We start from the raw sequence: 16,284 nt of genomic DNA on the forward strand, positions 1-16,284 counted from the left end.
AATTATGCTTTATGTTCAATTGTGGTTCTATTATTGTACTTGTTATGTAGTGGCATCGTATTAGTGCCCATTGTAAGCCATCCTGAGTCCCCCTTTGGGTAGAAATACCAGAAATAATAAAAGGTAACAAGGTAGAAATACCAGGAAGAAGAAGAAGAAGAAGAAGAAGAAGAAGAAGAAGAAGAAGAAGAGTTGGAGAATGCATCAGAGTATGCTCGAAATTCCCATATCCAATAGCAATATTATATATGGTTGCTTAGGCAACAAGCTATTTATAATATTCTATTTCTATTATTTTATTTGCATATATATCTTTAATGTCCAGGATGAAGATCAAGAAAGAAAATATACTACAGAAGAATAGCACAGCGCCAGAAAAATTCATCCTCCTGGGTCTTTCTGAGGATCCCAACCTTCAAAGTGCACTATTCTCTGCTTTTCTTACAATCTACGTTATCATTCTGGCTGGAAATCTTCTCATCATTCTTCTTACCTTGGTTGACCCTGCCCTTCACACACCAATGTATTTCTTCCTAAGAAACCTCTCCTTTCTGGAGATCTTCTACACATCAGTCAACGTCCCCAAAATGCTTGCAAACCTTATGTCTGGAAAGAAATACATCTCTTTCCTTGGCTGTGCCCTGCAAACTTACTTTACGTTTTTCCTTGGTGGTTCAGAGTGTTTTCTCTTAGCCTCAATGGCCTACGATCGATATATTGCTATTTGTAAACCTTTGCGCTACCCTGTCCTGATGAGCCAAAAGGTATATACCTTTCTAGCTGTAGCATCTTGGTTAAGTGGGTTTTTAATGTCTTTTGGTCATACCAGCATGGTGTTTACTCTGTCTTTTTGTTCTTCCAATGTGATCAATCACTTCTTTTGTGATATCCCTCCATTACTGAAACTGGCTTGTGGAGATACCTCTCGGACTGAAATTGCTGTGTTTGCAGTGGCTATGACTTTTGTAGCTTTTCCTTTTATCTTGATATTGATGTCTTATGTTGGCATCATCACCACCATTTTAAAGATCTCTTCCTCCAAGGCTCGAAAGAAGACCTTCTCCACTTGCTCTTCCCATCTCATTGTGGTAACTTTGTTCTTTGGTTCTGCTTGCATTATATACTTGAAACCCAATTCCACTTACTCCCCAAACACTGACAAATATCTTTCTCTTTTCTACACTGTTTTGGGTCCTATTTTAAACCCTGTTATTTATAGTTTAAGGAATAAAGAGGTGAAAGGTGCCTTTATAAGGATCTGGATAAGAAAATCTTTTGGATGATTAAAAAGAATGTGTTTGGGTTTGTTTTGTTTTTTGCACAAAATAAAAGGCTTTATTGTCAATATTTATTCATGCCATATATTTCAGTTTAACTATCTGGGAAATGTGTTATTCTCTTTTACTTAGTGGGAAAATAGTTAACTCGTTACTATTCAAATATCGTTTAATTTGTGTCCTATCTGTACTAGATCTTCCTGCACATCTCCCTGTTACATTATATGTTAACATAGCTATGTAAAACTTTAGGTAAGTTTGAACATTTTATAGTGTACAGCTTCATGAATAAAGATCAGCAATGTAGAACGTAGCCTGGATGTGTTGTAGACTTTTGAAGCACTGCAATTTTTCAATCCTTGTTTGCAGTTATTTGTTTCTTTTAACTAAAGCTCTGCAATACTCCCGTTTCTTTTCAGTTTATTAATTATTGAAATGTAAATCCAGTTTTGACCTTTTACAATGTGAATTATGGGGAATTGGAGAAATTTTAAAAGACTTCTAGAGGGGAAAATCATATTGAGGAACGTTTAGCTCCATAAGAGATCATAGGGGAAAACACTGGCAGGTTTGAGGAGGTGCATTGTCCTTCTATGGCAGTGGTTCTCAATCTGTGGGTCCCGAGATGTTTTGGTCTTCAACTCCCAGAAATCCTAACAGCTTTTTTTTTGTCATGTCAGGAGCAACTTGAGAAACTGTAAGTTGCTTCTGGTGTGAGAGAATTGGCCGTCTGCAAGGACGTTGCCCAGGGGATGCTCAGATAATTTGATGTTTTCATCATCCTTGTGGGAGGCTTCTCTCATGTCCCCGCATGAGGAGCTGGAGTTGATAGAGGGAGCTCATTCGCCTCTCCCCGGATTCGAACCTGCGACCTGTCGGTCTTCAGTCCTGCCAGCACAGGGGTTTAACCCACTGCGCCACCGGGGGCTCTTATCCTAACAGCTGATAAACTGGCTGGGATTTCTGGGAGTTGTAGGCCAAAACACCTGTGGACCCACAGGTTGAGATCCACTGTTCTATGAGAACTGTATTCTCTAAAATACCACACCGATCCTTAAAATAACACCTCAATCCACCTCTCCCCCCCCCATTCCCCCCAGAGGTGGGAAAGCACAGGAGATTCCTTTCTCAATGGAGAAATAAAACTATAGGTTTGTGGGGGACTCTTGGTGGTTTCAGATAAACTTGTGACTGCATGCTGGCCATTGTCCCCACTTTCTCCTACACCTGCATTAGAATTATATTAGAAGAACAAGTAATTATTTACATTACTTTATAATACTATTCAAACAAATAAATTGGACCGGATGATTCAGACAGAATGATTCATTACATTGGTTTTCCCATTAATGGCAATGGTTTATGCAACCCTAGTCCACAGAGTCAAATGCATTTTATATTTGCATGCACACTACAAAAAAAAAAGAGAGAGATCTCAGCTTTATAGATAACAAATACAACACATTGACCCACAAAACAATTTACCAAACAATGGCTGTGGAGTCCCACATGGATGTGGAAATATAATTCAGAAACAATACTGTTAACATTTTGTGTGAATTATTTTTATTGTAAACTGGTTAACAATACAACCCAAATAAACATTTTGGGTTTTTAAAAAAAATCATTGGTCTGTAGAGCCCTGTTAGTTTTTTTTCCCTAGCTCCCTGTGCTTTTCAACATAGATATAAAATTGCTTTGGAAAGAATTGTTGGAAATTTAGCCTAAAATGTAATTATTATTTAGATAAATTCCAATGTCACCTTTTATTTTCATCAAATGATCACTAGAGCAGTGAGATTTTTAAGCAATGTCTCTAGAGCAAATTTTTAATCTTAGGATTCCCCAACCAGTATAATCAGTGCAAATACCATAGCCAATTATTGGTCCCATCTACAGGACAAAGAATAAATGGACCTTTGTCATGTCTACATACCAATTTCCTATTGAATTTAGGTCCATACATTTGATATAGTCCTATAAAGTAACTTTACCTAAAGTGAAATTCAGGTGGTTTGGGATTGGATGATGCAAACAAAATAAGAATTAGTCCAAGTTATATGTATATGCTGTAGGTGGAAAAATGAAATAATACACCCAAATCCACATTCAATTGTGTGTCTTTGTGAAGTGATTTTATCTAGCACCATGGATAAGAAGGTTCATGCCTGGTGAGCTTCTTCTAAACCAGATCAGCCAGGACAGAGAACAAAGCACTCCAGGTTGAAAGCAAACTACAGAGGTTTACCATTTGGACAAAAAGAATGCAAGTACCAGGTCACCACTCAAAATGTACAAGCATACCTTCACAGTAAAATACAATACATTTTATACACTTTTGTATAATTGGCTCCTAATTGGCTGAGAAATGGTCTGGCTAGTATCCATGCAGGGATTGGCATAGGGTTTCTCTGATGTCACTCGCAAGAGGAGGGAATCCCCATGGCGGGAAGAACAGCTGATTATTGGTAGGTCCAGTCCATTGCCAAATAACAACAACATTTTATTATAGTCCAAAGACCCTTTTTGCTCCATAAGTGTACAAAATATGCAGTCCATTGCAGAAATGTCCCCTTAGAGCAGGGGTTCTCAAACTAAGGCCTGGGGGCCGGATGCGACCCTCCAAGGTCATTTACATGGCCCTTGCTCAGGGTCAACCTAAGTCTGAAATGGATTGAAAGCACACATAACAACAACAATCATCAGCCAAAAGCAGGCCCATACTTTCCATTGAAATACTAATAAGCTTATATTTGTTAAAATTGTTCTTAATTTTAATTATTGCATTGTTTTAAAATGTTTTTGCAGATATGTGCAGTGTGCATAGGAATTCATTCATGTTTTTTTTTCTAATTATAATCTGGCCCACCAACAGTTTGAGGGACTGTGACCTGGCCCTCTATTTAAAAAGTTTGAGGACCCCTGCCTTAGAGGGTGTGAAGCTTAAGAGGGTGATGATGTGAGTGGGTACACACGTGATTCCTTGATTGATTTAAGTCAGGGTCAATTCATGGTCCTACAGCCTGTTTGGGGGGGGGGGGTATAGTTTGTAAAAAATAGGCACATTCCTTATTTGCAGTGGAAAAAAATGAAGGAACAATGCAATATATAAAAAGAACAATTTTAACCAACATAAACATACGAGTCAATTGGAAGTGTGGGCCTCTTTTTGGCTGATGAGAGAGTCAATTTAATTAGGATTTTTAGTTCTTGTGTGCCTTCAAGTCATTTCCGACAGAGGCATATGCTGCCTCACAGTCTGGTGGAATCTTCTTTTCTGGATGTTTTTCAGCAGAGGTGGCATGGCAGTCTACCGGGAGGGCTTTGATTGTGCGGGGGGGGGGGGGGGAGCGGTTATAGTTGCTGTCCAGTTCTCTCCCGTTCTTCCAAAGGGAGGAGCCACTGTGAAGGGTGAAGGGCAGCCTTCTTGAAAACATGGGGAGCCAATGCAGGACATAAGCAGAGTGGAGAAGGAAGGAAGAGAGGGAGGGAGGCAGGAAGCAAGGGAAACCTGGTAGGTGTTCAGCCTCCAGGACCTACCCATGCACAAGTGGCAGTGGCAGCAGCAAGCACCTGAGGTAAGCAGGGCTATTGGAGAGCCTTCCTTTGCAAATAAAGAAAGAAAACATTGCTGGGGAACAGAGAGAGAGAAGGGGACAATGGGAAGGAATGCCTGAGGCTGGAGTTACCCAAGGAAAAGACAATGCATAATCGGGATGATAACAAGAGGCCATCATCTCTCTTTCTCTCCTCCCAAGTAGCCCATTTTTTCCTGGGGCTCCTGATCCCAAAAAGGAAGGAACAAAAGAACAAAGGGAGGAAGAAAGTCAAAAAAAAGGGAGGGAGGAAGTCAAGGAAGGAAGGGAGGCCTGGAGAGAGAGAGTCGGTGGAAATTTTAACAGGGGTTGCAATTGGCCCCCAAGCCAGACTTTGGACATGCCTGATTTAAGTGTCCAGTTCCAAGATGGCAAAGACCTGAAAAAACAAAAGGTCGTAATTCTGGATAATCCTGACTGCTCTTTCAAAAGGCTAGTGGATTAATATTTGTCTCAGACAAATTTAAACAGGTAAAAGATATAAACTCAGCCCAGGTGATAAATTATCTGTCTCATATACGTACATGAAGGAACTGATTTTACCTAGCTTGCAAAAACACTGGAAGGAACTTTCTAATTGTTTAGCAATCTCTGTTCTCAGAAATTTGTATAAATATTAGGGCTATACAAAGAATTGTAAGAATGTCATAAATCATGTTTTGTTGAATCAGTATTTATGACCTCCAGAGCTACCCCTCTGGTAAACAAACAAATGCTATAGGTTGTTCACTGGAAGACAAATCTATGACACTTCCAAGTTTCAGAACTTTGTAAGAGAGGGCAACCTCTCATCCCAAGTTAACCCCAAGGACAGGTTTTTTTCCACAAATCCCAAGTCACAGGACCTAAAGGGACAATTCTAGAACTGCACCTTTCACCAAAAGGGTGACAATGTGTACAACAAACTCTCATATTCTTTGCCCTATGCCTGTCACAGACCAGTCCCGTTTCTTCCATCAGCATGGCTTTAATGAACTCTGCTGGTGTATAAATCTTTCTTTGAATAGACTGTTATAAGCACGATCCAACAAATGTGGTAACCTTATCGTTACCTTAAGTAATCATATAAACATTAACTTATTTATACTGAATAGTTTAATGAACCACATTCAGATTTTATAAAAACAATATGTTGAATTCACAGAAGATTCTTTGAATCAGTTGGAATTTATAGTCATGACTAATCTCTGTTGATTTCAAAGGTCCTCTTCAGATGGGGCATTTTTGCCCCATTTTGCTGCTTTCAATCTCAGCAAGGACAGGACTTACCATGTGCCACAACACAATGCATGTCAGGCCCTGCTCACATTCCTCTCAAAGTACCAAAAGAAGCACCAAAAGGCACTTTCTCCTCCACTCCGGGGAAGAAAGTGTAGTATAGGTAGCTCCAATAGAGCAACCTGCACTTTGCCTTCAATTTCCCTGTGTAATGGCAGAAAGGGCAGCAGGGCAATGTGCATTGCCACCCTTTCTGCCATCTAATGAGGTCCACCCTCTCCCACCCTCTCTATGTGATGAGGGAAAGAGGGAGGGGTGCACGGGGCACCAGAAGTAGCCCCTCACACCTTCCCTTTCACCAACAATTGCCAGCACAAGGGCACAGCCTGAAAGGGCCATGTGAAGAGGTGGAGTGTGCCTACATGAAGCATGACCAAGTCTAAAATTGACTGTATATCTCAGAACAGTTAAGCAGCAATTTTTGTGGCCAGTGGCCAAATACAGACTTGTTGATTTGTAGGAATATTATAGTAGTAGGTTTTTTAATCATTATATATGTCAGTCTAGAAACGTGCCCCACTGAGTTTAATTAAACATATACTAAATATGTCAGTACAGAATCAAATTTTTGTAATGTTTAAAGCCCACTAATTTACAAAATACATTAGCATTCATTTTAAAAAGCTGTTTCAGGTACTGATAATTTATCATAATCACAACAGTGTGCCTATCAACTCATTCAGTTCTTCGTTGTGTTCTTCTGAGGGAGAGACCTCCCAAGAGGAACAATATTGTGAGTCAAAAGAAGGCCATTATTCGTGGTAAGCAGACAGATTCTTTGGCATCAGCACAAGCCCTAGTCTTCCACAACTAGTCGAAATATCACAACAGCAGTTCAAGAGTGAAGAACAGAAGATTGTGAATAACCTTAAGATCTCACTTAAGTACAAGACCATTTTGGCTGAATGCTTTGGTTTGTTTCTTTCAGAAGGCTGCTATGAACATACCTTTAGGTAAATAATTATTCTAGATCATTGTTTTGCTCCTTACTGTTACATTTAATGCATGTTAGTAATACTCAAAACCCATTTTACTTAAATGCAATGGGTTTGCATTATTTTTTAACTTATGATATAAAGTGGATTTTACCTTATCAATTGGATGAAATCAAATGATGTGTTATGCGCCTTCAACTATGGCATATGGTGACCTTATGCTAGGGTTTAAGGTTGTGAGAATGTAGCTTGCTTAAGTCATTCAGTACGTTTACATGGCTAAGTGGTGATTTAAATCCTAGTCTGCCAGAGTTTGAGAGCTCTTGTACACAGGCTGGATCTACAGTGCCACACAGTGCAGTTTCAGAATGCAGGTTAACTGCATTGAACTGGAGGATTATAGTATATGACTTTACACTGCCATATAATTCAGTTCAATGCAATTGATCTACATTATTAAACTGCTATACAGCACTGTAGATCCAACCTCAGAGTCATCCTGAGTTGGCTCCTGCCTATCTTCATGATGTTTGTCCAATTCCAGTGAGCATCATGTTATACCAGCTTAATCTGGCTTTGTCACACTTCAAGAAAAGTTGGATAATGCACTAGAGTTTGCTCGGAACTCCCATATCCAATAGTAATATTATATATGGTTGGTTAGGCAACAAGCTGTATATTATATCTTATTTCTATTATTTTATTTGCATATATATCTTTAATGTTCAGGATGAAGATCAAGAAAGAAAATATAGTACAGAAGAATAGCACAGTGCCAGAAAAATTCATCCTCCTGGGTCTTTCTGAGGATCCCAACCTTCAAAGTGCACTATTCTCTGCTTTTCTTACAATCTACGTTATCATTCTGGCTGGAAATCTTCTCATCATTCTTCTTACCTTGGTTGACCCTGCCCTTCACACACCAATGTATTTCTTCCTAAGAAATCTCTCCTTTCTGGAGATCTGCTACACATCAGTCAATATCCCCAAAATGCTTGCAAACCTTATGTCTGGAAAGAAATACATCTCTTTCCTTGGCTGTGCTCTGCAGACATATTTTGCATTTTTCCTTGGAGGTTCAGAGTGTTTTCTCCTAGCCTCAATGGCCTATGATCGATATATTGCTATTTGTAAACCTCTGCACTATCCTGTCCTGATGAGCCAAAAAGTATATACCTTTCTAGCTGTAGCATCTTGGTTAAGTGGAGTTTTAATGTCTTTTGGTCATACCAGCATGGTGTTTACTCTGTCTTTTTGTGCTTCCAATGTGATCAATCACTTCTTTTGTGATATCCCTCCATTACTGAAACTGGCTTGTGGAGATACCTCTCGGACTGAAATTGCTGTGTTTGCAGTGGCTATGACTTTTGTAGCTTTTCCTTTTATCTTTATATTGATGTCTTATGTTGGCATCATCACCACCATTTTAAAGATCTCTTCCTCCAAGGCTCGAAAGAAGACCTTCTCCACTTGCTCTTCCCATCTCATTGTGGTAACTTTGTTCTTTGGTTCAGCTTGCATTATATACTTGAAACCCAATTCCACTTACTCCCCAAACACTGACAAATATCTTTCTCTTTTCTACACTGTTTTGGGTCCTATTTTAAACCCTGTTATTTATAGTTTAAGGAATAAAGAGGTGAAAGGCGCCTTTATAAGGATCTGGATGAGAAAATCATTTGGATGATTAAAAAGATTGACGTATGCCAAATGTATTTTTCTTTGCACAAAATAAAAGGTTTATTCATGCCATATATTACAGTGTAACTATCTTGGAAATGTGTTAAATCCTTTTATTTAGTGGAAAAATAGTTAACTCATTATTAGTAAAATATTCTTTAATTTGTGTCCTATCTGTACTAGGTCTTCTAGTCCATCTCCCTGTTGCATTGTATGTTAGCATACCTATGTAAAACTTTAGGCAAGTTAGTTTGAACATTTTATAGTGATCAGCTTCATGAATAAAGATCAGTGATGGAGAAAATAGTCTGCGTGTGTTGTAGACTTTTGAAGCACTGCAATTGTCCAATTTCATTTGCTGTTATTTGTGGAGGTTTGTGGGGAACTCTTGGTGATTTCAGATAACCTTAGAACTGCCTGCTGGCCATTGTCCCCACTTTCTTCTACACCTGTATTAGAATTATATTTGAAGGACAAGTAATTATTTCCATTACTTTATAATACTGTTCAAACAAATAAATTGACTATTATATTCAGGCATCAGACAATCATTACATTGGTTTTCCCATTAATGAGAATGGTTTATGCAACCCTGGTCCACAGAGTAACATGCATTTTATATTCTCATGCAGACGACAAAAAGGAAAGGAGATACCTCAACTTTATCAATAACAAATACAACACATTGACCCACAAAACGGTTTACCAAACAATGGCTGTGAAGTCCCACATGGATCTTGAAATATAATTCAGAAATTATACTGTTAACAATGAGTGTGAATTATTTTTATTGTAAACTGGTTAATAACAACACAAATATGAACATTTGGGGGTTTCTTTTTAAAAAAATCATTTGTCTATAGAGCACTGTTTGTTTTTGTTTTTGTATTTTAGCTCTCTATGCTTTCCAACATAAATATAAAATCTGGGGAAAGATTTTTTGGAAATTTAGCTGAAAATGTGGAAATTTTAACAAGGGTTGCAATTGGCCCCTGAGCCAGACTTTAAGTGTCCAGTTCCAAGAAGACGAAGGTACAAGACCCCACCAAAAAAAAAAAAAGAGGTGGTAATCCTGGATAATCCTGAATGCCCTTTCAGAAGTCTAGAGGATTCATTCATCTCAGCCTTATCTTATTATCTTATTTAATCAGCCTTAACTATAAACCTCCAGAAAAATTTATACAGGTAAAAGACATAAACTCAGCCCAGGTGATAAATGAATTATCTGACTCATATACGTACATGAAGGAACTGATTTTATCTAGCTTGGAAAAACACTGGAAGGACCTTTCTAATTGTTTAGCAATATTTGTTCTCAGAAGTTTGTGTAAATAGTAGGGTTACACAAAGAATTGCAAGAGGGTCATAAATCGTATTTTGTTGTATCAGTATTTATGACCCCCAGAGCCGCCACCCCCCCTCCCCCGCCCAGTGAACAAACAAATCAAAACACCCACCTCTGAATTTTTATAAAGAAGTTTATTGGCTTCATATGTTGCCTTTCTCTCCATCCGCCTCCCTTTTCCTCCCCGTGTCCTTGCAGCAGTAGCAGAACTGCTCTACCCCCCCCCCTCCATTTGCCTCCCGCTCATGACGAACCACAAGCCTGGCGGAGGAGGAAGTCCCAGTGAGGGCCAGAAGCAGGCCTTGCACTGGGACTGGGGCAAGCTGTGCACCTGATGGGGAGGGCCTACTGCCTTCACTCTTTCGCAGGTGTGTGGCTCACTGCAATGGGAGACGCTGACTGAGAATGGGGGGGGGGAGAGGGGCCTCCCTTTCTGCCAGGTGAGGACAGGGCCTGCTTGGGTAAGGCCGACACTCTCATGCCAAAGACCCCTGTGAGATGTGCAGCTTGGCCCAGTGCAGGGCAGGGCCTGCTCATGTAAAACTGGGCCACCCCAAGCCCTGTGGGGCTTCCTCCACCACCAGGTATAGCTTAGATCTTGTGTATTTCTAAATAACAAAAGAAAAAAAATAACGAATTTCTCATCACTTCATATTAGAGATAACCTTGACCCCTTATGAATTTTTCAAAACACTTTAGAATCAAAATGAAGGGTGCACAAATTTCATAAATACACACGAAGCAGATTTTTGGAGTCATAAACACCTCTAGTAAATAGGGGGCTGTGGGGAAGTGGAAACCTTCATCGTACATTTGATACAGTTTTATATATTTAAGAATTGATACAGTACACAATCAATACAAGTTACACAAGAAATATAATTTTAATACATTTATTAAAGGGTTTAGCTATAATATAGTTTGTGATACTGTTGCTGCTGGGCCCTCCTGGAGCCTCCAGCAACTTTGACATTAAAAAAACAAAAAGGAAAAATCATATATCTTGCTTGAAGTCCCATTAATGTCCACAAATGATTAGGGAGGGAGTGTCGTGGCTTGACAACATTTAGTGGACCAAACAACAACGAATTGCATGATTTACTGAGTGTGACCAGACACCAAATACAGACTTGCTTATTTGTGTGGTAATTCTTGTTCTTATTTGTATTGTTGTAAAGTACAAATCTATACATGTATGAGCCGTCGCAAACTCTGTTCCTGCGAGAGAAAACCTTGCTAGCATGTCCCTGACGTCACGAGACTCCGCCTCTCTCCCCGCCCCTTTCTCTGCCCCTTTCTCCATGCGAGCGTGGTTTTTCTTTTGCTAGGGCAGCATTGCCCGCATTTTCTCTCAGTTGGCAGAATTCAGCTGAGAGAAAATGCGGGCAATGCTGCCCTAGCAAAGGAAAAACCACGCTCGCAAAGAGAAAGGGGCGGAGAAAGGGGCGGGGAGAGAGGTGCAGGCTCATGACGTCAGGGACTTGCTAGCAAGGTTTTCTCCAGCAGAAACCTAGTTTGCGACGGGCCTATGAACCTTCCCAGACCTGAGATCATCCAAATAGGTCCTTCTCTTAATCCTACCGCTACCACCACAAGCACAGCAGATGAGGATCTGAGACTGCCTTCGTAGCAACTACCCCTAAACTCTAGAACTCTCTTCCCAGGAAGACCAGGATACTTCCTCCTTGGTATCCACCCATTGGCAGACAAACCCCTTTTCAGTCCAACAGGATTTTAAGACAGATGTATTTAAAAACAGAGTCTGGAAAGCATTATATTAGGTTAACTATTTTTGTTTTCTTATATAATAGTCGTCATTCTTTTAAATTGTAGTTTTAATTGTTTTTATACTGTAAATAATGTAATTCTATTTTAATGTTCACTTATTATGTTTGTAATTATATTGATCTTTCAAATTGTAAGCTGCTTTGATTCCCAGTTTGGGGAGAAAGGTGGGATAAAAAACTAGATGATGATGATGATGATGATGATGATGATGGTGATGGTGATGATGGTGATGGTGATGGTGATAAGTTAGAAGTTAGTTCCATTTATTTTTATAAAAGTACCTCTAAACGAGATGGAAATAGGTTGGTGGTGCTAAAAGCCTACCAATTGGGTTTTCAAGCCACGGATGCAGAATCTATGGATACAGAGGGCCAACTGTGTATTGGCATTGTTTTCTCTTCTTTTCTGTTATGGTGTATAATAATTGTGATATCAATGTAGTTAATCTTTGTGTTCTGCTATGAGACAGAACTCCCAAGGGAACAATACTGTAAAATGCAATAAGGCCAGTGAGCTTGATAAGGAGGCAGATTCTTTGGCATCAGAATATGTCCTTCCAGGAATGCTTTAAATAATCACAATTGCAGCTCAGGAGTCAGGAAGATATGGTTGAATGGGATCCTCCAGTCTAAGTACAGCATTTCCTTATTTGAATATTTTGCTGTGTTTCCTCCTGATGCAGCCACTATGCATTAAGGTAAATTATTCTTGAGCTTTGTTTTGCTTCTAATCATGTCAAAGTGTAAGCGCACTTTAACATGGTAACAATATTGAAGATGTATCCAACTGATGTTCAGCATTTTTAAATTTCATTTTAATTAATATAATGAAGATTATGTAAATTAACAATGAATAACAATTGCTTTAACTGAGTAAAATAATGCTTTCCCATATTAATTAAATATTACAGAATGTCATGCAATGCTACAAAAACATCTAGCCAATTAAGTTGAAAGTACAGTTTACCACACTGAGGTTTATCAGAAATTTTAAACTGTACTGCTCTCACTGAAGATTTCAGCTCCTGCTTCAACATCACTGTGAACATTATGCAGTTAAATATTTAAATCTGGCTAGTTCATGCATTTGTATACCTAAATGTAAAAATTGTGTTTTCAAAGTGTTTTCACATATGTCTGAAATCTACATGTCTTATCTAATAGGACAAACATCTAATATGGTAAGACATTATTGTTATGAATCATAGGATTTCCTTGCTGAGAAAACTGACACAACTCTTTAATTATGTTAAAGTAATGTTGCATCATATTTTCCAAGTGCTATGTATGTAAGCAAGTAGGAGTGCCTCCATACATTTCAGTAATAGTGTCAAATCATATCTATAAAAATAATTAAGTATTGTTACATTCCATCCCCCCCCCCCAAAGAGTGGTGTCTCAGATAAATTGACAGATAAGTTGACAAAATGTATGTATGTATGTATGTATGTATGTATGTATGTATGCATGTATTATTTGGAGTATTTCTATCCCCATCCTTCTCAACTGCCTAAGAGGGACTCAGGACAGCTACCAATATGCACTAATCAGTGCCAACATAGAACAAACATAATATAAAATACAGTTAAAAAAATTAAGACATTTATAAATATACATTAAAACAGATATTTGACCTGTATCTTGGTATAAGCTTTGTTCCAGTCTTCATACAAGCCAGCCTTAGATTTTAAAATGTCAGTCTTCTGGCAAGGTGCACAACTTTGAAAATAATGCAATGGAATTTATCTTTATCATGACTGTATATTGCCAATTGCATACCTTGTTTTAAAACCTATTTCTATTATGATATATCTTTTCTTATATTATCCAGGATGCATGCAAAGAAAATCATTCTACAAAACAGCACAACACCAGCAACATTCATCCTCCTGGGCCTTTCTGGTGACTCTAATCTTCAAAGTGCATTATTCTCTGTTTTCCTTGTCATATATATCATAATTCTGACTGGAAACTTTCTCATTGTTCTCCTTACATTGTCTGACCCTTCCCTTCACACACCCATGTATTTCTTCCTAAGAAATTTGTCCTTTTTGGAGATCTGCTATATATCAGTAATTATCCCCAAAATGCTTGAAAACCTCCTGTCTGGGAAAAAAACTATCTCTTTCATTGGTTGTGCTCTGCAGACCTATTTTGCCTTCTTTCTTGGTGGATCAGAATGCTTTCTCTTGGCTTCAATGGCCTATGATCGTTATGTTGCCATTTGTAAGCCATTGCACTACTCTGTCCTAATGAGCCCAAAAGTCTACATGTTTCTAGCTGTATCATCTTGGTCAAGTGGATTTTTTATGTCCTTCAGTCACACCAGTATGGTGTTTACCCTGCCTTTTTGTGCTTCCAATGTGATCAATCATTTCTGTTGTGATATCCCTCCACTATTGAAACTGGCTTGTGGAGATACTTCTCGGACTGAAATTGCTGTGTTTGCAGTGGCTATAATATTTGTGACTGTTCCTTTTATTCTGATCTTGATGTCCTATGTTGGCATCATCAGCACCATTTTTAAAATCTCATCTGCTGAGAGCCGGAAGAAGACCTTCTCCACTTGCTCTTCTCACCTCATTGTGGTGACTCTGTTTTTTGGTTCTGCGTGTATTATATACTTAAAGCCCAATTCCACTTATTCTCCAAACACTGATAAATTTCTTTCACTTTTCTACACTGTTGTGGGTCCTATTCTAAACCCTGCCATTTACAGTTTGAGGAATAAGGAAGTTAAAAATGCATTTATGAAAATCTGGAAAAGAATTAGATTATAAAGGACAATGATCATAATGCATAGGAAATGTAAAATATAGTGATACTTTAAATCTTATGAACCATTGTTTCTCTGTTAAATGTAAATTGAGTTTTTACAGGATTATTTAAGAAAGCTTTGACTGGATCTAATCATACATATTACGAATGCCTTGAAAAATACTGAGCTCATTGAATCGCCACAGTGAAAAAAGAGACCAGACACAAGATGTGGAGAAATAAATGGGCCATTTATTGACCTAATTAGAAACTGTTAATTGAGATAATTGACTAATTGTGGAGGAGCACTGTGACATGGGTAATGGTGTGAGGCCAGGTATCTTTTGGGACCATTTATCAAGCCAACCACTGGACGAAACACCTGACCCCAGGGGCACTCCACATTGACAGTTTGCCGTCCCAGCCAGTCATTACTGGAAGGCCATCCCTGGGAACCTCAATTGCGGCTCTCTGGTTGGCTCCTTCTTTCTGGAGGTGCATGCTACAAGCCATTTGGCAATTGAATTTCTAGAAATTAGAAAAGCCTTTATGATGATTTGTAAAACAAAAACCTTTGGATTATTAAAAATAACAGGTATAGTGTGACAGAAATGGAAACTCAGCATTGTGATACTTTTTGGTACTGGTTATTTCTCCTTTACGCAGACTGAGGTAATGTAATAGTTAGGTATGTCCATTCTACCTTCCACTGGTAATATATTGACATCACTCCCTCAAAAAAAATTCCTCCTATTTATATTACCATCAATTGCTAATTGACTCAAATATTCCTACTTTGAAAAGAAAAGTCTCATGCCCATTTTGCTATTGCGTGCCTATCTATTATTTCTGGCTTATCGTGATCCTAAGGTGAACCTGTCATGGGGTTTTCTTGGCAATTTTTTCATAGTGAGTTTACCTTTGCCTCCCTTCAATGCCGAGAGGGTGTGACTTGCTCAAAGTCACCTAGCAGGTTTCCATGTCCAAGCAGGGACTCAAATTTTCTTTTCCAGAATTATAAAATGCTCAAACTACTGCACCATGCTCCACTTGCAAGCTATAATCCACCAAGTTCTCCTCACTGTAACCTCTGTATTTCTCCCAAAACTATAGTCTATTTTACCTCTATGTGAACAGTGTCTTTTATCAACATTTTTAGACATAGGTAGGTAGCAAACTATAATTAGATGAAGGACAAAAAAGTTTCAATCATAAGTCTACTTCGTTGTTAGAATGACAAGAAAGATGATTAGAATGTGAAAGGCAGACTGGTAGAACAAGTAGTTGGTCCAATAACCTTTTCATTTATTTGAACAAGAATTATTGGATTAGAGGTGTAATTATAGCCATCTAGCAAGGCTAAAATTTCACTCATCCAAGTGGTGCAATCTAGCCAGGAAAGTTGATGATGGATCTTGAAACGTAAGAGTTTCCCAGAGAAGCTTATAAATGTTGGCGCAATCATAGTTCCTTAACAAGGCAGGAAAAAAAAATCTCTGCACAAGTTTTTGATTGCAGCAGTCTGAAACAAACAACTAAGCAAACATTTGAGTTTGGGGAATTTATATTAATATGTCTTTAAATAGGGGATAAAGAGGGTTAGATTTAATTTTCCATGACAATTGTGGG

The 16,284-nt window shown here is 38.5% G+C and overlaps 1 protein-coding gene and 2 pseudogenes across 1 annotated transcript; all 3 read left to right on the plus strand.

Annotated features, from left to right (window-relative positions):
• Positions 1-199: 199 nt before the first annotated feature.
• Positions 200-1,283, plus strand: LOC132778043 (olfactory receptor 10A7-like; annotated as a pseudogene).
• A 6,406-nt stretch (positions 1,284-7,689) lies between these two features.
• On the plus strand, positions 7,690-8,773 carry LOC132778044 (olfactory receptor 10A7-like; annotated as a pseudogene).
• A 4,957-nt stretch (positions 8,774-13,730) lies between these two features.
• Positions 13,731-14,678, plus strand: LOC132778045 (olfactory receptor 10A7-like). The gene has a single exon (XM_060780651.2). The coding sequence runs from the start codon at positions 13,731-13,733 to the stop codon at positions 14,676-14,678; it is 948 nt and encodes a 315-aa protein (XP_060636634.2).
• The last annotated feature ends 1,606 nt before the right edge of the window (positions 14,679-16,284 follow it).

Source organism: Anolis sagrei, chromosome 6 (assembly GCF_037176765.1).
Source record: "Anolis sagrei isolate rAnoSag1 chromosome 6, rAnoSag1.mat, whole genome shotgun sequence".
Classification (NCBI taxonomy): Eukaryota; Metazoa; Chordata; class Lepidosauria; order Squamata; family Dactyloidae; genus Anolis; species Anolis sagrei.